This window comes from Sarcophilus harrisii, chromosome 1 (assembly GCF_902635505.1).
Source record: "Sarcophilus harrisii chromosome 1, mSarHar1.11, whole genome shotgun sequence".
Taxonomy (NCBI): Eukaryota; Metazoa; Chordata; class Mammalia; order Dasyuromorphia; family Dasyuridae; genus Sarcophilus; species Sarcophilus harrisii.
This window is the reverse complement of record NC_045426.1, coordinates 361,966,271-361,988,723: the sequence shown is the minus strand read 5'-3', so window position 1 is coordinate 361,988,723 and position 22,453 is coordinate 361,966,271. Positions and strand designations below refer to the sequence as shown.

General features: G+C 36.7%; 1 protein-coding gene across 2 annotated transcripts in view; it reads right to left on the bottom strand.

Annotated features, from left to right (window-relative positions):
• The window catches only part of MYO5B (myosin VB), a 497,816-nt gene that overhangs the window by 131,301 nt on the left and 344,062 nt on the right, over positions 1–22,453 (bottom strand). For both annotated transcript variants that reach the window (XM_031945960.1, XM_031945961.1), the window contains exon 15: positions 1,152–1,307. In XM_031945960.1, coding sequence (XP_031801820.1) covers positions 1,152–1,307 — 156 coding nt within the window. The remainder of the gene's footprint in view (positions 1–1,151; positions 1,308–22,453) is intronic.

Sequence of the window (22,453 nt, the reverse complement as noted above, 5' to 3'; positions counted from 1 at the left end):
AGTAATTGAAGATATAAAGAATTATCATTACTGGAACTGGAGGTAGCTTGGATTTATGATATTACATGGGAGGTTTCAGGTAAGTGGGAGATGAGAGCCCATTTTTAGTATCTAAGCATTCTAAGAGTAAGAAGAAGCCTGAAACTCTACTGGATCATGGAAAGGTTTGGGGGAACAGACTAAGCCCCACTGCACATAGTAAGCTTAGAGTCAACACCTCTTGGCAAGGCGATGGCCTGAACTTTTCTTTCTGTACTCCTGAATTTATTTAAACTTCTTGTATATTCCTGATGTCATGACGTTTAGACTCTGCATCTCTGATTCAATGTTCAGTATCTCCTTTAGGTTTTCCTACCTCCTCTTTCTCTTCTACAAGTAAGTGTGCTCTAGGACCTACAAAGAATGCTATATTCAATACATACACACATTTGGTTATATTGATGAGGTTATTTGTACTTATATTTGAATATGAGAGTGACACAATAGACAGGTAAGTGACCTTAGTAAGACTTGGACTCAAGTCCTACCACTGACACAGACTGTCTATATGATCATGGGCAAGGGCTGTAAATCTCTCAGCGCTCCAGGAAACTATAAAACTTGAAGCTACAGAGAAGGTAAGATCTGCATTGGTAAAGGGTTTTCTCTGTTTTCTTTGGGATGTCCCATTTCAATTAAATCACAGCTTTGGAATCTTCCTCTTTCTCCTTTTCTGCTCTCTCTTTTTTCCTCCTTCCTTCCTCCCTCCACCCCCCCCCCACCTCGAGCCACTTCTCTATTTCTCTCTCTCTTCCTTCCTTTCTTCTCCTCATTCTCTTCTTTCTTCTTTTCTCCCTCCCTCTTCCCTTCCTCTTTCTCTTCTGTCTTTCCTTCCCTCTCTATCCCCTCTATAGCTTTTCCTCCTCTTCCTCTTCTTCTTCACCTTTTTTTCCTTCCTCTCCTTCTCCCTCACTCTATATCTTTTTCTATATCTTTTTTTACCCCTCCTCTGCTCTCTTCCTTTTATTTTCCCCTCTCTGTTTCTGTCTCTATCCTTCTCCCTCCATTTTTACTAGGCCTACTTCATGTGATCAAAATTCACTATTTTGATGAAATCAAATCCAAGTGGGTCTCATAGCCCTTTCCCCACCATGAAGTTGGGGGACACTGACCTGATGCCCCACAGTTTTCTTGTGCTCCTTGTTGGCAGCTTTAATGGGAGGTCTAGCAGAGCGAATACTGATTTTTGAAGATGTCCCTTTCCCAGATGAAGAAGTAGCAGATACTGTGTCTTTATCATCTTGGAATAAGTCAGCCACTAGTGGAAACTGAAACAGAAATAGAAAGAATGATAAAACTATCCCTTATACTTAAATAACATTCCATATACCTCTCAAAAAATCTTTCCAATATTATATCTTATTCAGTACTAATAACAATCCTATCAAGTCAACAAGGCAGGCATAAATGTCTCTCTTTAAAGATGAAGCAATTAAAGCACAGAGAGACAAAGAAACTTATCAAAATCATAGTAGAAAAGGTTCACAATAGCATAGAAAAAACACTGCCTGGAGTTAGAGGACCTGCTTATATAGCCTACCTCTGACTCTTACTAAGCCTGTGTGATTTTTGTTAAGTCACATAAGTTCATTGGACCTCAATTTCATAATTGGATTGGACTAAATGAATTCTGATGTCTTTTCCAATTCTAGACTGACAATCCTATGATCTTATGAGTATTGCTACAGTGTATTTTCCATCTGAAACTCTGGAAACTTCCTAGAGACTGCAATGACTCCAATAGCTTCTCCACCGCACAAAACAAAGAAATCTAGAGAAACTCAAAATTCCCGACTCACTCTGTCAGAATAAGAAACTGATAATGACCAAAAGCCTCTTTCCCATTGGCAGGGAGTTAGAATAACAACCACCTACCAATTCTCCTTTCCTCCACTCCATTAGTATAAATCACCAACAATCCTTAGGTCCAGGATCCTAACTCTTTCCCCCAAATTCCTGGTCCTACAAGACAGTGCAATAATTCTTTAAAAAACAAATCCAGATTTCATTGGTTTACAGGCTTCATTCCCTCTGGGCTACCAGTATTGTATACCCAATTCCATCCATGATTGCAACAGACCTATCATATTCACACTATCCTCCTTTCATATTTTAAGTACATGCCATCAAAAAAGCTAGTTTCCTTTACTATTTTGTTGTGTGGTCCATGTAATGAGATGTGGGTATCCCAAACCTTTTTAAGTCTAAATTACTATATAAACCTCTATTTCCATATACCAATGCTCAATTAGAAGGAAAAAAATTTCCATGTGACTATTAGCATTTTATTAGATCACTTATTAGTAATTGGAAGGGATATAAGAGGCCATATAGTCCAATCCATCCATTTTCGAGCTGAGGAAATGAAGGTCCAGGCAGTGTGTCAAAAGCAAGATTTGAACCATGTCCTTTGACTTCAGAGTTAGTATTCTTGCCATTGTACTGTACTGAACGAGAGGGGACAAACCCCCCAAAAAAACCCGGCTCAGTGTCTCATCGAGGTATAGAGATGAACTTGAACCCTCAAAGATTATACCCATAAAGCACAAGTTCCGGAAGACTCTATCATGCTAGAAAAGCCTAGGGTGCTGGCCTTGAAAACATATGAGATTCACATTCTGAGGAGAGACTCATAACTAGTATACTGAGTACTTAATAAACTCTTTGACCCTGGCATCCTGCAAGGGCAAAAAAAAAGTTCCCTAGAGAATAAAATTCCTTCTAAAAAGGTTTCCTTTAAAGGGTCCCTTGTCAACAGGTTGCTTAGTAGTGTGAAAAATATACTGCAATCACATTAAGTATTATTTGCCTCATTTTGTGTGTGTTTGTGTGTGTGGACCCAACATTTCCTAGAGAATATGCATGGTAATGATGAGAAGGATTAGAGAAAGTAGCTCCACATCATGGAGCATCAAAGCTATTTTGAAAACTCTATTGTGCTCCTTCCTTTGAAGGGAGTAAATTAAATATGGTTGAAGCACAGGACCATTTAATGTCCTGTTTATAGCATGAAGATCTGTTGTATGACTTTATAATATCAGAATCCACCTTCACTCAGGGTTATAACAAGATTTACTGAAACCAGGTGCAGAAGACTATTCAAGTCAACAGGCAATTCCCAAACTCAATACTTGGGAGGAAATAGTCTGTAGCAAATATCTGCAAGTGCTCCCATCCTCAAACTTTGCCTTACACATTAAAATAAAATAAAAGTTCCTTAATGAAGATAAGTGTTTTATAATTAATGTTGTTGGGTTTTTTTTTTTGTAAAGCCACCTACTTTTTCTAAGTAGGAAACAAATGTTTGCAAATGTACATAGATTTGAATAGTAAGAGATATTTATTAAATAACATTAACATCTGCCATATGTCAGGCACTGTGTTAAGTGCTGAGAATGCAAAAGAGTCAGACGTTCCCTACCTTCAAGGAGTTTACAATCTAATGGGGGAGACAAAGCGCAAACAAATGTACACAAAGCAAGCTCTATAAAGAAAATAGGAAATAATTCAGAGAAGGAAAACACTGGGATTAATAGATATTACGAAAGAATTCTTGTAGAAGATGGGATTTTAAATGGGATTTAAAGGAATCTAGCAAGGTCAGTAATTGAAGCAGAGAAAAGAAAGCATTCCAGGCATGTTGTTGTTGTTAAGTTGTTTTTAGTTGTGTCTGACTTTTCATGTCTTCTTTTGGGTTTTGGGGTGGCAAGGATATTGGAGTAGTTTTTCTTATCTAAGCTCATTTTACAGATGAGGCAAGCATTTGAGAAAAATCCCAGAAAATTCCTCAAAATATGTAACAGGGGAGAGAACAAGTAATTGTATAGTACCTCCATGTGATATTGAAGGTAACAAGTAACCAATGGAGTTTATTGAGGAGAGGAAAGAAAAGTTTAGACTTAGGCTTTAGGAAAATCATTTTGGCAGGAAGATATTAGCGAAGGGGCAGAGCTAATACAAAGATACCACTTGAAAGGTTGTAATAGTTGAAACAAGAGCATGATGAGAGTTGGACCTAGGATCATGATTATATGAATTGAGGGGGGAGGATAGATACAAGTTATGCTGTGAAGGTAGAAATTAGACACTGAATAGATATGAGGAGTGTAGTATAACAATGAGGCAAGACACAGATTTAACATTCATCACATAAGGGAAGTAATATATGGATCTTGATTTGAATGTGAATTGAATTGTCTGCTTCACTTCTCCACTGAGCCAAATTCTGCCCATTACTGATATAATTTGTAATTCAAATACCACCTTCTCTATGGAGTATGAAGATTACAGCTTTAATTGACCTATCTTCTGAACTTCTGTAATAGCAAGTCCCACATACCTCTCATCACAGCACTGTGTAATAACTAGTACTTATCCCAACTACTGACATTGTCTATGCCTCCCACTGTGTCTAAATTCAGTACTAAAACCAAATTATGACATGAAAGCCAGTGACCTCTAAATATATTAGCAATATAAGGAAAATCTAGGTTTGTAACCCATTTTTTGGACTTCAGGTCCAACATGGCCCATCATTTTTGATGTATATCTTTTTAAAATGTTCCTTTCTGAACCCCTAATAATGGGTTAAAAATTATCCTTCCACCAAGAGGAGGAAGGAGAGAGAGAAAGAGGGATTTCCTTTTCAATAGTACACTAAGCTCAGTCTGTTTTGTCCACCTGTATCACCTGCTTTTTTTTTTTTTAATAAATTATGAAACAATAAAACTTCCAATACAACTAGCCCATTGTCTTTTATTTCCTACATGCAGAGATGAGGGTAGAGAGGAGTAAAGTGACTCGTTTAAATCACACAGTTGAACAAACCAGAATTAGAGTATCCAGATCTCTTGATTTTTTTTGCCTAGTGCTTTCTACTCCAAATGTTGTTCCTGCCATTAACATTATTTGTACAGGCAAATATTTATGGACTATTTAGGAAAACACTGGGCTAATAATTTGAGATATAAAAGTTAGAAGATGATCCCTGCCTGGAGGGGTTTACAATCCAAGATACATAGAGGATACCCATTCCTCTCTCCTGCAAACTCATCTATTGAAAAAGATACCACGATACAGCAGAAAGAGCTTTGGCTTTGGAGTAAAAGTTCAAGCTCAAATACTGACTCTCCCATTTACTATCCCTAGATTTATGGAATTTATTTAATCTTTCTGATCCGCAGTTTCCTCATAAGTAAAAAGATAGGGATGGTTCTCTAAGGTACTTCCAATTCTGAATTTATGCTCTTAAGAAAAATAAAAAAGTGTACTCTTTGTCAACTTCCTTTGACCAGTTTATCAGTTCATTCAATCTCAAAGGAAAAAAAAATCATGCATTACTCAATTGGGTATTCTGGAATATCAGATAACCTTTAAGGGTAAAAATCACAGTTAAACCTCGGGGATATGTGGTTATGGAACAGTCTAATGGATGGACAGATAGCATGTCAGGAGGCAGAAGATAAATTTACATTGCCCTCTCACTCTCACAAACCCTTTTCTGACAAGGGGAAGTGAGTCATAGACTGAAAGAGGAACTCGGTTCTCCTTAGAGTCTGAGGGTGAAGGAGTAATTCATTTACTATAAGGGCATCTTATAGTAAGCTGGGCAAGGTAGAGCCACCTTCTCTTCTCCTTAGGTTTTATTTTTGTTTTGTTTGTCTTTTTCAATTGTTGGAGCAGGGAGTAGAGTCTTGAACTTGAGAACTCCTGACGTGGGATTCAGGATCCTGGACTGGATGTTATAATAAGCCCAGCAGGGAAAATCCAATCTGAGAATCTAAGACAGGCTTATGACTCGGAATTATATACTACCTGGACTACTTGGTAGTATATAGAAAGTGAGCCTTAAACTAAGTTGTGAACTAATCAATTCCTTTCCTACGTTAGAGACCGTTGAGTAGACCTCATAAGTGGGGGAAATGTTTGTATGTTTGTTTTTGCCATACCTTTAAAATAAATATTCCTTTGTAAAAGCTAATTGGATTATCAAGCGATTAAATGAAATGGAGGGTAGGTAGACCTCTACAAAGGGAAAATATAACTGATGGGAGCTTAAGGCCAATGGAGGAGATGAGAGAGCTCCCCTACTACAAACACACCTTCTAAAAAGACTAGAAATTAAACTGGAGGGCAAAAAGGAAAAAAAAATCTAGTCTTCTTGACAGTAGGGATAAGAATATTCACTCACTTAGAGAAAAAAAAATAAGCATGGCTAAAAAGGAGAAATATGAGAAGATATTGCCACCATTCCCTGCCATGCCCCTTCTCCCCAGGTAGATGGGATGTACACAAATATGGAGGAACATTGCCTGTATTTTGGTTTTACTGATTGTTTTCTGGTATCCTTTTTACTTTTTTTTCCTATTATTTTTTATCATTTGGAATGGCTTTTGATGCAAAGTATATGGGAAGGGATATAGTGGAAATTTTAGGTGACATGAAAATTCAATAAAATTTATTTTAAAAACAAACAAAATAGAAAGATGAAAAGGTAACAAGCTTCTCTGTTTTCTTTTTCTAAGAACCAGTCAGTACTTAGTTGCCACACAATGGACAATGGACAAGTAATAGTTCTTACCAATCCAATCTCCAGAGGTAAAAGGTTTATCCCCCTTCTACCCAAACTTTAATTCCTATGTCTGGATTTTCAACTCAGAGGCCAAAATCACCATCATTAACTCTATGCCAATGAGGACCTTGGAGAGGGACACAGTATCTGTTCTTACTATGGGATATGATTGCTACCTTGCTGAATTAATTATTCCATGGCATTCTTTATACAAAAAAAGAATAGAACATTTACCAGCTAAGTGCTCCTTAGGCAAATTACTTCAACTCTCTGTATTCTGAATTCTTCTTAGGTAAAATGGGTATGTTAACACCTCAGCAAATCTTTTACATGTCTCTTTCCCTCTATTTTCACCATAAGCACCCTGCTTCAGGCCCTTGTCACCTCTTGTCCATATTAGCATCCTAATCTCTATCACTATCTCGTCTCTTTGTTGTCCAATCCATCTTCCACACAGCTACCAAAATGATATTCCTAAATAAAGCTAGGATCTGACCATGCCTCTGTCCTGTTTAAAACAAAACATCTTTACTAGCTCTCTGATAATTTAAAAATAATATACCAACTCCCTTGCTGGGTGTTTAAATTTTTCACATTTACTTAAGCCTATCATTCTAGGCTTCCCTACCTCATGAATTCAAAGTTCTAGTAAAAACCTATTGGCTTACTTGCTGTTTCTTATACATGACATCCCATTATCCCTTGCCTTTGTCTTTCCCAGGCTGTCACTCAGTCTGGAATATATTCTCTTCTTTATTCCATCTCTTGAAATTCTTACTTTTCTTCAAGGTCAGCTCAAGTTCAACCTTCTAGAGACCTTTCCTGATTCTCCTAAGTATTAGTTCCTGATCTCACCTCAGCTCACTTTATTTTATAGATAAAGAAACTGAAGCAAACAGGATTAAGTGAGTTGCAGAGGTTAATACAACTAATGAATGTCTGAAACTCAATTTGAACAAAGCTAGTAAGTGTATGAGGTACTCTATCCACTGTACCACCTGGCTGCTCATTCATTATAAATATCCTATGTCTATTTGATGAAGTACGAGAAGTCATGAAAGTGGGGAATAGTCCAGAAAGAATTCACAAGCTCAGATCATCTTCCCATTAACGTCCACAGCTTTATTATGATACCATAAGGTAGGCAAAAATTACACTGAAAGACTATTATGGCAGGCTAAGTTCCCCTAGCACAAGTGACAAGAGGAAAGAGAAAACCTTTTATAGAAAAGGACTCAAGGAGCTGTCTGCACCCAGAGCCCAGAGAGAGGATTGAGGGAACTGAGTATAGATCATAACATAACATTCTCACTCTTTTTGTCGTTGTTTGTTTGCATTTTGATCTTCCTTCCTTCCCTCCCTCCCTCCCTCCCTCCCTACCTCCCTCTCTTCCTTCCTTCCTTCCTTCCTTCCTTCCTTCCTTCCTTCCTTCCTTCCTTCCTTCCTTCCTTCCTTCCTTCCTTCCTTCCTTCCTTCCTTCCTTCCTTCCTTCCTTCCTTCCGCAATTGGGGTTAAATGACTTGCCCAGGGTCATACAACTAGGACGTATTGTGTCTGAGGCCAGATTTGAACTCGGGTCCTCCTGACTTCAGGGCTGGTGCTCTATCCACTGGGCCATCTAGCTGCCCAGCATTTTGTTTTTTTATTCATTTTCTTTCCTTTTTGATATAATCTTTCTTGTGCAGCAAGATAATTGTACAAATATTGTAATGTTTGGACTAGCTCTCTGGAGGACCTCAGGATCACTTCCAGTCCTTGGTCTTAGTAGAGAAGTGATGAAGGCAGGACAGCCACCACAAAGCTGGTCAAAGATGAAATGTCTCATTTCCAATCCTCTCAGCCCTTAAATACCCTATTACAATTACATCATTACAGCATACTGATTATGTGTGAACTAGAGAACCATTACATTACCATGTTAAGTACTAAGTATATGTATACTAAAGAACCATCATCTCATCAGTTCCACTGAGTTAACACCTTGTTGTTACAACAAGGTACAAGTATCCTTGTTTCAAGTATACTTTTCCAGAGTTCTGGCCCTCTACAAAATGTTTACATATATTGGATTTAACATATATTTTTACATGTATAACATATATTGGACTACTTGCCATCTAGCGGAGGGGATGGAGGGAAGCAGAGGAAAATTTGAAACACAAGGCTATGTAAGAATCAATGTTGAAAAATTATCTATGCATATGTTTTGAAAATAAAAAAGCTTTAATAATAAAAAAATTAAAAATTAAAAAAGGACTCAAAGCAAGATCTGCTAATTATGCTAGTTGCTTAACTCAGAAAACTATAGGCTTAACATTTATAACTTGGCCTCCTTATTGTACACAATAACTGTGGGGTCAAGATAATCTGGTCAATGTTCTGCCCTATGACTTACCTAAACACTGGGTTGCTAGCAGGGACATGGTCTTTTGCTGGGGTCTTATTCAACCCATCATATTTAGATTTTATGTCTATTTATATGCTAACATTATATTCTCAAAGGAAGCTTTTTGAGGGCAGGGATTATTTAATGTTGTATCTTTGTATCCCCAGGACTTAACATAGTTCTAGGCACACAGTAGTGATAAGGTCATGACTAGCTAGGTGGGATTGCCACAGAAAGCCTGAGTACAGAGAAGATTATTCCTTGAGGCAAGCTGGGAAGAGTACAGTCCCACCTCCTGTGGAGATCTTGGATAACCCCACCTTACTGTATCTGATCAGAAAGCCAAGTTATGTTAAACTTCTCCTATAATTCTGTCCATGATATACATCATCTTTGCTGAATCCCTTTTGGGTTAGCTGCCATGGCATTCCACCTCATGGTGTCTTTCTCCTTACCCATCCCACCTGTGTGCTTCATGGTGTTTATTGTTATAGCTAACTAACTCTTTTTAGGGGCTAGATAGCTTTTAGGACTTAGCCTGCCAGTCAATGGCATATTTCCACCTCATGGTGTATTCCCCTTCTCCTGGTTATTTGTGAGTTCTGCTGGGTACTTGTTTTTGTTTTTTCCCTTGTTTTTTGTTAAAAACCCCTTTTCTTGCTTAACAATATGCTCTCCCAAACCTATTTCATATTTATCACTCCTGGTGGCTATTTTACCTTTCTTTTGTCTATAACAACTTCTCATTAATAAAGGTACCTTTTGGCAAAGAGAAAGCTATTGTGAGTTCTCCATATGTGAATTGCTACCAAACCTTATCATTTGGTGCCAATTGCTTTCTTCAATCTCATCAACAGAGTGATTGATATGTGTTGATTGCATAGTTCTAGGGCAGGGAGAGATATAAGAGGTCATCTGATCTAGGCTCTTCTAATGAACTTTCAATGTCACTGGGAAGATCATAGAAGACAATAGATTTCAAGAACTCTGTAAATTATGTAGTGCTATTAAAATGTGAATTATTAATTATTATTGATGTCACTGCTGTTATTTTCTGAGGAAAAGCATGTTTAGAAACCCTCCCAATAAGTGCTTCCAAATGTAACAAAAGTAGTTTCCATAGAGGAAAATGAAAATGCTCCAAACTGAGAAATCTCGATTACATTGTTCCCAGGCAGGTGGCCGCAAAGGTCAGCCTGATCGCTATCTGGTGAATTGTCCTTCTGAGACTGGCAAGGCTGCATTTCAATTTCAGCCACAGAAAGCCAACAATTCTACTGCTGTTCTGGGCACTTCCTCAAACAGATTTTCATTCCCCCTTTCCCATTTATATGGAGCATTTCACTGGTAAAAACAGAACCACCTAGAAAAGGATAATAGGCAAAAAGGCTGTGAACCTGTTAAAAAGAAATACATTTATTATCTTACTTAGCTATACATACAAGCATTGCCATGGCTGTTCACTTACAGGCCACCTAGGGCTATGTATTATTAAGGAAGAAAATATAAATTCCGCTTTGCTATGTTTCACTCAATTTATAACACTGACTGAAAGCCCCCTGCCTACAAAATGCTGTACATATTATAGGAGTTACAAAGAAGAAAAAAGACAGGCTTTTACCCTAATTATTTTTTCACTTCTACAGATATTCTAGAAAATACATAATATAAAGCAAAGGATACTGAATTAGAAGACAGGAGACCTGAATTTTAGCCACTAACTAGATCAATGGTAATCCTGAGAAAGTCACTTCTCCTGACAACTGAGTTGATCTGGAAAAGTCCCTTGTAGATGTAGCACTTGACATATCCTTTGTATGGAGAGATTCTGGGGGATAGAGCTTATGAGGGAACACATTCTTGGCATAGGAAAGAGTGCACTAAGGGAGAGAGGAAGGAGATGGAATTCCATGTAGGAGGGATATCAAATATAGCTTAGCTTGTCTGTCAGGTAGTATATGAAGGGAGGAGTAATGTGAAATCAATGCAGAAAGATAGACTAGAGATTGATTGTAAAAAGTTTAAAGCAATAGTGAAAGAGCACTGATTTGGGAGATAGGGGGTTTGCAAATTCTTTTTCTGGTATTGCCTCAGTGATTTTAGACAAATCACTTAACATCCCTGAGCCTCAGTTTCCTCATTTGTAAAAAGGGGAGGATTGAACTAGATGGCCTCTTCTAGCTCTGTGATACTATGTATTTAACTCCAGTAAGACTAGTGAAGGGTAGTTATAGGGAGTAACTAATTCTTGTTAACAGAAATGAAACTAGGAATTCTTAGGTTTAGATCAAATTCTGTACAAAACAGTCAAAACAGAAGATTGTTTACAAAGTGACTCTGTTCCCCTAGTGATTTTATGTACTTTACAATCTGTAATTCCCTAACCCTCAGAAAGAAAGGGAGAGATGTAGTATGTGATGAAAATGGGACTTGGGAGATGGGGCAGCAATGAGAACAGGATTTTAGGAAGAAGTGACAGAAATGGAGGTATGATCACATCATGCCATGAAGAATGAAAGAGGACCATGAGATGCTGGAATATGAAGACAGTAGCCTGAGGATTTCTTGGGAAGGGAATCACACCACTGTTGAAATTCTGGACCCCTGAAAGAAAACCTCTGGTTTTCCTCGCCCAGTTAAAGCTCTACTCTACACCTGAGGTCTTTAAATGAAAGCTGGACAATTATCAGTTGGGAAGATTATGTAGGGCATTCTCCTCTATGCTAAAGCTGAACTAGATGTATTTTTATGTACCTTTGGAAAAGACTTTGATTCTATGGCTGGGTAACATTAGGGCTACAAAACGTGAAGCCTTTAGGAAAATAAAGGAATATGAATAAAAGATGGATCTTTAAAACAGTTTGGGAAAGTGAGCCTTGAGTTTGGAGGATCTAAGTTCAAATATGGCTTCAGATACTTCTTAGTTGTGTGATCCTGAGCAAGTGGCTTAACCCCGTTTGCCTAAGTTTCCTTATCTATAAAATGAGCTAGAAAAGGAAATGACAAACCCCTCCATTACCTTTGCCGTGAAAACCCCAAATGGGGGTCAGACACAACTGAAAGAACAACTTTAAAGCTGAAAATCTCTGAAGTTGTCTCTCCAGCAGACTTTTCACTTGAAGAAGCCATTAGCTTCCTTGTCAGGATCTCAAATTGAAACAAAAGCTTTTAGATGTTCCATCAATCCTTTCCCACCCCAGATATCATGTCAATCCCCTAAACACTGAAAATCAGTAGCAAATTCATTCTCAAATACCCAAATAAAAACACATTCCTCAATAAAATAGTCAGATATCCATAATGGAATCTCCCCTTTCCCCATTTTTTTCTTGAAAAAAAAATCTAGTATATAAATCCTCTAAATATTTGACATAATCTTCTCCAAGTATTTCTTGAAACAATTGTCCCTTCTACAAAATGGCTAAAATCCTCACAGCCTCTGTACATATTAACCTGATTCTAAATCCTGCCATAGATCTTTAATACCAGTATGACCCTGAAAGAGTTATTTGTTCTCTCAACTTCTACAGTTATTCATCTGTAACATGGACACCTATTTCCCAGAACTATTATGAGGATTTAGTTGGATAATATGTGGAAAGTGTTTTGTAAACCTTACACACACACACACACACACACACACACACACACACTATTTAATTCTGAGTTGAAAATAATAATGGACTGAATTATTGTAAACAATCTAAAACAAAGTTACTTCTCAGAGGCAAGCAGAGAGGAGCACTGATAGATCAGTAAAGCCTCTTTGTTTTCTCTAAATGGGCAGTAGTTATAAAGGGGCTTTAGCTGAATTCCTTGTGGAATTTCTTGTATTGAGACCCTACAATTATTGTATCCAATCAGAAGGCCAAGTTAGACATCAATCTCTTATTTCTCTCCTGTAAAAGAACATCCTGGCACACTACTGCTTCCCAATTTCTTTTTGGGAATTTAGGAGCCCAGTTAATGGTAATCTGTACCCCACACAACTCCTTTTAGAATTAGCCCACCCACTAAGAGTCACAATGCCTCTTCCCCTTTGCTATGGCATCTTCCCTTTCATTAATGCCAAGTTCTGCTAGGGAGTTTAGCCTAAGTCTTTCCCCTTATTGATCTCTAAACTCACTTTGGGAACTTAGCCTACCAATAAATAATAAAATTGTTGCCATTTGAGCTGGATATGATCTAAGTCTACAACTTCTTTTGAGATACCTCTCAATACAAGGCCAAAATCTCAATATTTTGGGGGAGTTCAGCACCAGTACCTTATCATTTTGATTCAACCTAAGTCAATGGAATGACTAGACAACAACCATTTACAATCATTTATAAAGTGCTTTCTATCTACAAGGTATTATATAGGGGCTATAGAATTCACCAAAGGTAATTAGAGGAGATTCTTTTGTTTGATGGAAGGATCTATCATAGGACAGATAATTTCTGAAAAGTTTATATTCCCTATATCTTTGAATTCACTACAAAAACATAAGAGAAAAGTATCTGGGGCATTTTTGTATCCATAGACTAACCTTTTTTTTTTGATATTTAAAAAAATTTTTTTTTGTCAAAGAACATTCACCTTCTCTATCTCTTAACTCCTTCCCCTCTTACTTCCCCAAAAGCACCTATTACAAAGATAGATAATTAAGAAAAAACAAATTCCTAGATTGTAGGTGAACCATTTTAAAACTTAATCAGGTCATGGTTGGATTTAGGAATAACTAATATTCAGTCCTGGGAAGAATTTTAAATCATCTCCTGGAATCATAGCTTCTCAGAAGCGGAAGAAATTTCACTAATGCCTAGAGAGGGGAAATGACTGACCCCTGTTAGGGATAGAGCATTCAAAGCATTCTAGGCCAATGGTCCTTAGAATCCAAATGCCAATAATAAAAGTCACTGGTTTGTATATGACAGTGATGGTTGAACTGATTTAGTTCACAGAAAGCCAATTTTTATCCTTCCTTAAATTTGAAAGATATTTTATGCCTGGGTAAGTATGTGTTTAGGAAAATAATTGCACACACTGGATTTTTCCAATTAGAATGTATAACCTTTTTTGTCCTTTACAGTTTGAACATGTTTTCAGAATGTTGAGCATATAGGTGAATAGTGTATTTACTAGATTCGTTTACTTTTCTTTAAAGAACACAACATAGTAGCAATAACCTTTAAATGCATTGAATCTACAGTTCTGCAAGTATGTAGAGAATGGCAGGGAGAAAAACATACTTAGAAGGCAGAAAATAAAATAAGATAAAAATTTACAGAATTAAAAAGATAATGAGGAATGCTGGAGAGGATATGGGAAAACTAGGACACTAATATATTGTTGGTGGAGTTATGAACTGATCCAACCATTCTGGAGAGCAATTTGTAATTATTGACAAAAGGCTATAAAACTGTACATACCCTTTGATCTAGCAGTGTTACTATTGGGCGTATATCCCAAAGAGATCATAAAGGAGAGAAAGGACCCACACATGCAAAAATGTTCGTGGCAGCCCTCTTTGTAGAGCCAAGAAACTGGAAAATGAGTGAATGCTCATCAACTGGAGAATGGCTGAATAAGTTATGGCATATGAATGCACTGGAATATTATTGTTCTATGAGAAATGATTCAGCAGGATGATTTCAGAGAAACCTGGAGAGACTTACATGAACTGATTCTAAGTGAAGTGAACAGAACCAGGAGATCATTGTACGTGGCACCAACAAGATTACATGATAATCAATTCTGATGGACGTGGCTCTCTTCAACAATGAGATGATTGAGGTCAGTTCTGACGATCTTGTGATGAAGAAAGCCATCTACACCCAGAAAGAGGACCGTGGGAACTGAATGTGGATCAAAATATAGCATTTTCACTCTTTTGTTGTTGTTTGCTTGCATTTTGTTTTCTTTCTCATTTTTTCCTTTTTGATCTGATTTTTCTTGTGCAGCATGATAATTGTATAAACATGTATGCATATATTGGATTTAACATATTTTTAATATGTTTAACATGTAATGAATTACTTGCTACTTGAAGGATGGAAGGAAGGGCAGGAAATTTGGAACACAAGGTTTTGAAAGAGTCAACATTGAAAAATTATCCATGTGGGGCAGCTAGTTGGCTCAGTGGATAGAGCACCAGCCCTGAAGTCAGGAGGACCTGAATTCAAATCTGGCCTCAGACACTTAACATTTCCTAGCTGGGCAAGTCACTTAACCCCAATTACCTCTGAAAAAAAAAAAAAGAAAGAAAGAAAGAAAGCAAAAAAGAGAAGAGAAATTATCCACAAATATGTTGTGAAAATAAAAGGTTTTAATAAAAATAAAAACAATATAATTTTCCTACAAATTTTCCTTAAAAAATTTAGAGAATCAGGATTATTCTAGAATGGCACCTAGGCCAAATACAATTCTAATACTAGAATTCTTCAAGGAGAAATTAGAATGATCAGCTTCTGAGGCCACATGGTCCAGCACAGTTAGACAACATGACTTCAGAGGTCCTTTCCAATTCTGAGATTCTTTGTCTTTTATGTTTCAAAAATATTAAAGGCATATTTGCATTCTGGTTTTTTTAAATGTCAACAGTTGTTTTTTAGATAATTCAAGGATTAATTCTTTTAATTTCTACCAGTTTTTTTCCTCTGCTAACATATTTGACTACAAAAAGAACAAAGTGGGGAAGGAATTATTTTGGGGACAATTGTTCCAACAGAGGCCCAAAGATGGAAATGATTATTAATAATCTATGATTTCTGAAGATCCAGAGTTCCCCCTTCTTTTAATCTCTTGAAGGACATTGATGATAATGAGATTGAACTAACTTTCTTGTTCAAAATTCTACCCTACTGGAGCAGGGTATTATGTTCTACTCAGACCTCAGAGGGACATACATTCTCTGAATAGATTGACCAAGGCTGAGTAGTTTAGGTACAGAGATAATGTCTCTGTACAAGAGTGACATGATATTACTCTCAACCCCTCATTGAACCCTTATTTTTCCAAGGGACCCACCACTATGATGGCGTTTGGTCAAAGAGAAATGGCTAAATTGCCATCTTTTCATTAATAACATGTTGGCTTTATTAATAAAATGATTAAATTACCCACAAATTATGTCTCTTGAACTTTTGTAATCACCATACCAATAACATTTGCTCCACCTAGGGGCAGAAACAGCTTCACAAATAAGACACAGAAGAAGTTGCCACCTGCAGGATATGATTTCAGATGCCGTGGGAAGCCTTTCAATAATCCCTCGTTTTTAGATAGTGGCTGAAATTCTACATGAGAACTTCATTCTTTTAAGATTAAGACTTGGTCTTTGTTAATGTAAGGGGAAACTGGCAGTGGCCAGAATACATGCTACATTACAATTTTCCCAAGAGGGGTAATATTGCAAGCTCTTTTCAGTTATGCTTAACTTTTTCTGATTATTCTTAATGTTATTTAAGAGTCAAGAGGGACTTTATAACATGGGGGAGCTTCTCTTGAGTCTCCAGAAAATTTACTTTCTTAAAGCCTAAAGATACTTGGATACCATTTTCAAACAGAATAAGTACTTTTTAAAGACTCATGACACTTGCTTTAAAATATTACGGTAGGAATAGCAATTAATTTTGTAGTTCACTGGTGATGAGGAGAAGGGCAAAGAAATGTAAAATAAATAATAGTAAAATACTTTATAGCAATCATTTGACAGCTTTGGAAAGCTAATTATAGGTATACATAAAAGTTACCTTGGAATCAACACCTATGCAGTGCTGTATTTAGTTATTAATGCATTCATCTGTGAACACAGAAGTATGGAACCAAGTTGAGGCAAGATATACTGATGTTATGGCACAATATACCCCTCAACAATTTAATTTAAAAGGGAACAAGAAAATATAACTTTTTTTTAGCCTATGGTTGAAAAAAAAAAGACACTTTTCCCCCTTGAACAAATCCACTAGGGTTGAAAATGTAACAGACTAATGCTGGTCTCTGGAAGGGAAATATAACAACAATAACCTCCAAGTATCCAGATCAGGAAAAAAATGCTAAACAATGTTAAATAGTGGTTTTATGTAGGATTTGACTTCTCTATCCTATGAAGAGCTAATATTTGGAAACATTTTCCTGTACTAAAATTTTCAAGGTAGAAACATCTGTTTTCTTATTGAAAGTGAGAAACAGCATGTATAATTCTGTCCATTAAATATATTTCATGCATTAAAAATTCATGCGTTTCAAATTTAAATTATTATCCTTAAAAGCTCTTAACAGTAGACATCACTGTCTAGAGGTTATGTTATAAAATCGAGGCTCCAATTGTTGGTGAGATGCTACAGGATTTCAATTCACTTAAGGAAAAGTATATTTGGTTAGTAATGATAGGTCAGAGTAAAATCCTCAGGAAAGAAAGATTCTGAATTAGTCATATTTGTCCTAAAGAACACTGGAGCTAGTCTGAACTCTGTCCCCTATGGTCAGCTTTAGACTAGAACAGCTCCATCAGGTACAGCATGATTCAAATTGTCTTTCCTAAAACTACCCAGAGGAGATAAGGGAATAATATTCCATTATTCAAATGTACTCTCTGATAATGCTTGTGTTACCTACCACTAAGTTATTCAAAGTAGATTGCTTTGGAAGCTATCAAGAGTTATAGAGATGAGAGATAATTTTCTTAAGTCACAGTAACGGTAAATCTATTTGCTTCAACCATAAATTCAGAAGGGTTCTCAATGTTCAGCCTATATCTGAACAAGAACCCTTTTACAACAACCTTAGCAAGTGATTCTTCTAGCTTTTGCTTGAAGGCTCCTAAGTAGGAGGAAACTTATGATGACTAAAGGCAACTATTTACACTTTGGTGTGGTTCTAAGCACCAGGAAATGCTTCTTGATCATAATCCTTTCTGCAATGTCTAATAATTGTTTCTAATTTTGCTCTCCGATGCAAAGTATAAAAAATCTAACAGGGAAGCTACATGGTGCAGTAGACTGAGTGCTGAGTTCAGATCCAGCCCCAGGCACTTATTTAGCTTGGGTGAACTATTACCAATGATTTGTTAATGTCTCAGTGACTTGAAGCTGGGCAAGTTACTCAACCTTATTTGCCTCATTTTTCTGTTCTGTAAAATGAGCTGGAGAAAGAATTGGCAAACTACTTCAATATGTCTGCCTAGAAAACCCAAAAGGAGTCACAAAGAGACAGGATTGAAAAATGACTTAATAATAACAAAAAAATCTAATTCCTCCTCCATATGATTTGTAGATGTAGGCAATCCCTTTGAGATGGGATTTAAACTCAGATCTCCCTAACTTTGAATTCAGCATTCTGTTACACCACATAGCTAGCTAGCTATCTTTCTAATTTTTGTTATTTAATTTTTTCTGGTTATAAAATATATTAATTTTAAATACATATTTCTTTATTAACCGTGTTGAGAGAGCAAAATCAGAACAAAATGGAAAACCATGAGAGAGAAAAAAACAAGAAAAGTGAACATAACTTATGTGGATTTACATTCAATAGCCATAGTTCTCTTTCTGGATGAAGATGGCATTTTCTAACCAAAGTAAATTGGGATTGCCTTGGGTTACTGAATTGCTGAGAACCAAATCTTTCATAGTTGATCATCACACATTCTCACTATTATTATGTACAATGTATTCCTGATTCTGCTAGTTTTGCTCAGCATCAGTTCATATAAAATTTTCCAGGCTTTTCTAAAATCAGTTTGTTTATCATTTTATCTATATATTTTGAAGTACTGAAATCACTGCCCTTTAGATTTAGATTAAATTAGGAGACTGGCAAAGCAGCATGATGGGATATAAGCCTATGCAATCATAGAACCAGGGGTGTTTATCTCTCTCTTAAAGGGAACATTTATTTTGTTCCTTTCTTAATCCCCAGTGCCTCATCAACATACAGAGCCTGGCTATATCAACCTGAAGGCATTAAGTTTTGTAATTCCTAGGATCAAAAAACATACACATCTTAAGTGTTAAAAACAAATCACTCCTTTGATAGCTTAAAAGTCATGTTTTTAATAGGCATTTCTTTATTTAGCCATTATTTTTAGTTCTTCAGTAGCTGAGAAAAGCAATTAGCCACATTATAACTTCTTGTTCTGTATAACTGGCTATACTAATTACATTCTAATTAGCTCCACACTATTTTGCCTCTTAGTGGGTGTTATTTCTCAATAGTCTTTTCCCTTCAGGTGAGGATAGAGGTGAAGAGTGTTAAACTCTTCACAACAATTTGTTAATGCCTTAGCAAACTACATAGAAGCAAAGGAGAAACTTCTAGGATATCTGTGATTTCTCAGGATGGGGGGACTCCTGGTGAAGCCCTCTACCTATGCTGATCAGCAACCATCATCAATAAGTAACTATTTTAAGAAATAGTGAATCACTTAGTATCATTGGGAAACTAGAGATACTTTGAGAAACAAAAAGAAAGCAACCAGTAGGCTCTGTCATTGACTTGATTATGTGTGACCTTGAATCTTGTTGGGACTCAGTTTCTCCATTTTAAAAAATGGAATCAGCCTGGCAGGATAGGGCTTGGTGGAGGGTGGAGAAGAAGGCTTTAAAAGAAAACAGAAAAGCTATTTAAAAATCCCAAAGGGACAACCATTTTTATATCTATATGATTTAAACTCATTAAGAATCTGTTACTTACTCATGTGAGAGTTTATATTATACTGTCCTAAGGTTATTGTCCACCAAGCAGCAACTTCTGACTGTGTTCTTCTCTTGGCACATAGGATAGGAGTCAGTAAAACTGAGCAACTTAAAGCAGGAATACTAATAATGTGGGGATAATGTTGGCAGCAATGGGATGGAAATCCTGGTTCTGTATCTTAATGCCTATTTGATCATGGGGAAAGACATTTAACATTTCTGTGTCTTAATTTCCTCTATTGTAAAATGGAGGGATTGGACCCTTACAGTTTAAAATACTACATAATAGATCCTCATATTCTAACCCTCTCTGCTAAGCCCCATTCTCCCCAGCTTCTTGCAAAGAATAGAAAACAATTCACTGCCATTACTGGCAGCCTCCCCATTTCTTGGACCCCTTTAGAGAGCACCCAAAGTTGGACAAAAGATCATGAAGCTAGAAGGCATGTCAGAGGACATCTGTCCCATTTTTTTCATTTTATAAATCAAGAAAGTGAGGCTCAATGGTGTCAGAAACTGCTGTCTTCTGATTTCAGTGCCAGAGTTCTTTCCTCTCTACATTATGCTTCCTAAAACAAAACAAAAACATAACCCCTCTATCACTTAAGGAGGTTCAGATCAGTGCTGCTAAAGAGTTCTGCAGGTCTATGCTAAAGGGAACCCAGTCCCTGCTGATGCAGAAGCTCCTACCTGCCTTGACCTGTAAGAGACTGCCCAAGCAGCTGAGAGTCCTTAGCACAAAGGCATAGGCAGCTTAGTTGTTAGAATTCTGAGTTTTACTGAATCCTTGTTGAATAGACAGACTATATATATAGGAGAGGAGAAAGACAGTTGGCTTCTGGAATCAAGAAGAGCTGAGTTCAGATCCTGCCATGAAACACACTGGTTACATAACACAAGGCAAGCCATCTAACTTCTGTGTCCTAAGCAATTCCCTAAGACTGAGCTACAGAGAAGTCACCAATTTGCACTGATCGAGGGATGTTTCCCTCTCAGATGAACTCTCAGATCCAGAGCTAATTGGATTATTTATTGTTGATTTAATTAACTATTGAATTAATTATTTGTATGTATATTTTAGAAATTATTATTATTTCTGCATATAATTTACATTAAATGAGATTGTTGTTGCTGTTGAATTGTTCCAATTGTGTCTGACTCTTCATGATCTCATTTGGGGTCTCCTTGGCAGAGATACTGGAATATCATTTCTACTTCCTTTTTCAGCTCATTTTACAGATGAGGAAACTGAGACAAATAAGTTTAAAAGACTGGCCAGTCACACAACTGGTAAATTTCTGACGGCTAATTTGGACTCAGATCTTCCTAACTCCAAGCTTAATGGTTTATCCACTGCATCATGGCAACAGAAAAGAAATGAATGATCTTCTTGAATGACCTATGATATAGCTTTGAAGGCAATTGCCAAAGAGCTTTCCAAGAAGACTGAGGGAAACAAGACTCATGTATAGTTTGGTGAATTTGTGAAAATACTACTTCTATTTTTTACAGTCATAAAGTAACAAATAGTCAGATTTAGAAGGAACCTCAGGAACCCATCTATTTATCCTCTCTGACATGGCCTTGTTGAGGAATCATAAAGCTTGTGTTTGAAAAGGAAGGCACCCTGGTATATGAAGGCAATGGAATATTATTGTTCTATAAAAAATGAACAAGCTGATTTTAGAAAGGCCTGGAAAGATTTACACGAACTGATGCTAAACAAAACAAGCAGAACCAGGAATACATTCTACACAATAACAGCAAGAATGTATGAAGATCAGTTATGAAAAACTTGGCTCTTCTCCATAGTTCAGTGATGTAAAGCAATCCCAATAGACTTTGGACAAAAAATAACATCTGCATCCAGAAAAAAAAAAAAAACACTAAGGAGACTGAAAGTAAATCAGCACATGCTATGTTAACTTCTTTTTTCTGTTTTTTTGCCTCTCTCCCTTTTGCTCTGATTTTTCTCTCTCAACATGATTCATAAAACAGTGTGTTAAAAATAAATAAAAAATAAAATAAAAAGGAAGACATACTTTCCCATTGAACTTCTTTACCAGTTAAATTTCTTTACGTTGAAGGTAAATATGCCTCCCCACAATTTCTACCCAACTTTCTAACCTCATCTAACTCATCTACTCAAGCACAGGTTGAACAACCCCACCCAATCCTAATGACTAAGGTATCATTTTTCTCTAAGAAAGAACATTCCAACCTTTTAAAAATTCCCTTCTTTGGCCCGCAGTCATGGCAATGACAGGAGGATGAATTTATCAGCCACTGCAATTCCTGAAGACCATCTGTTAAATTACAAAGGAGCTGTGATCTGCAACAGTGAAATCAATGCCTACAATGATTAAATTACAGGTCACTGAAGGGTAGAATTAAAGATCCTGGACCAGTCAGAAATGCCAAACAATAAAATGGTCTGGTTTTTTTTCAGTGGTGGATGGATAGAGAATTTGGCAGACTAATACTTAGTCTTCTTTTTTCATTGTAACTGTGGTGAGGATATATCTTCATCCAAAATTTTAAAAATACCATCATCCAGTGACACAGATAATGATCATTGGAACAGGGATATGAACTTAGGTTTTCTGAGTCTAAGGGCAGCCTAGGCCTGAAGTCAGGAAGACTCATCTTCATGATAAATCTTCAAATCTGACCTCAAGTATTTACAAGCTGTTGTGACACTGGGCAAATCATTTAATCCTGTTTGTCTCAGTTTCCTCATCTGTAAAATGAGTTGGAGAAGGAAATGGTAAATCATTCCA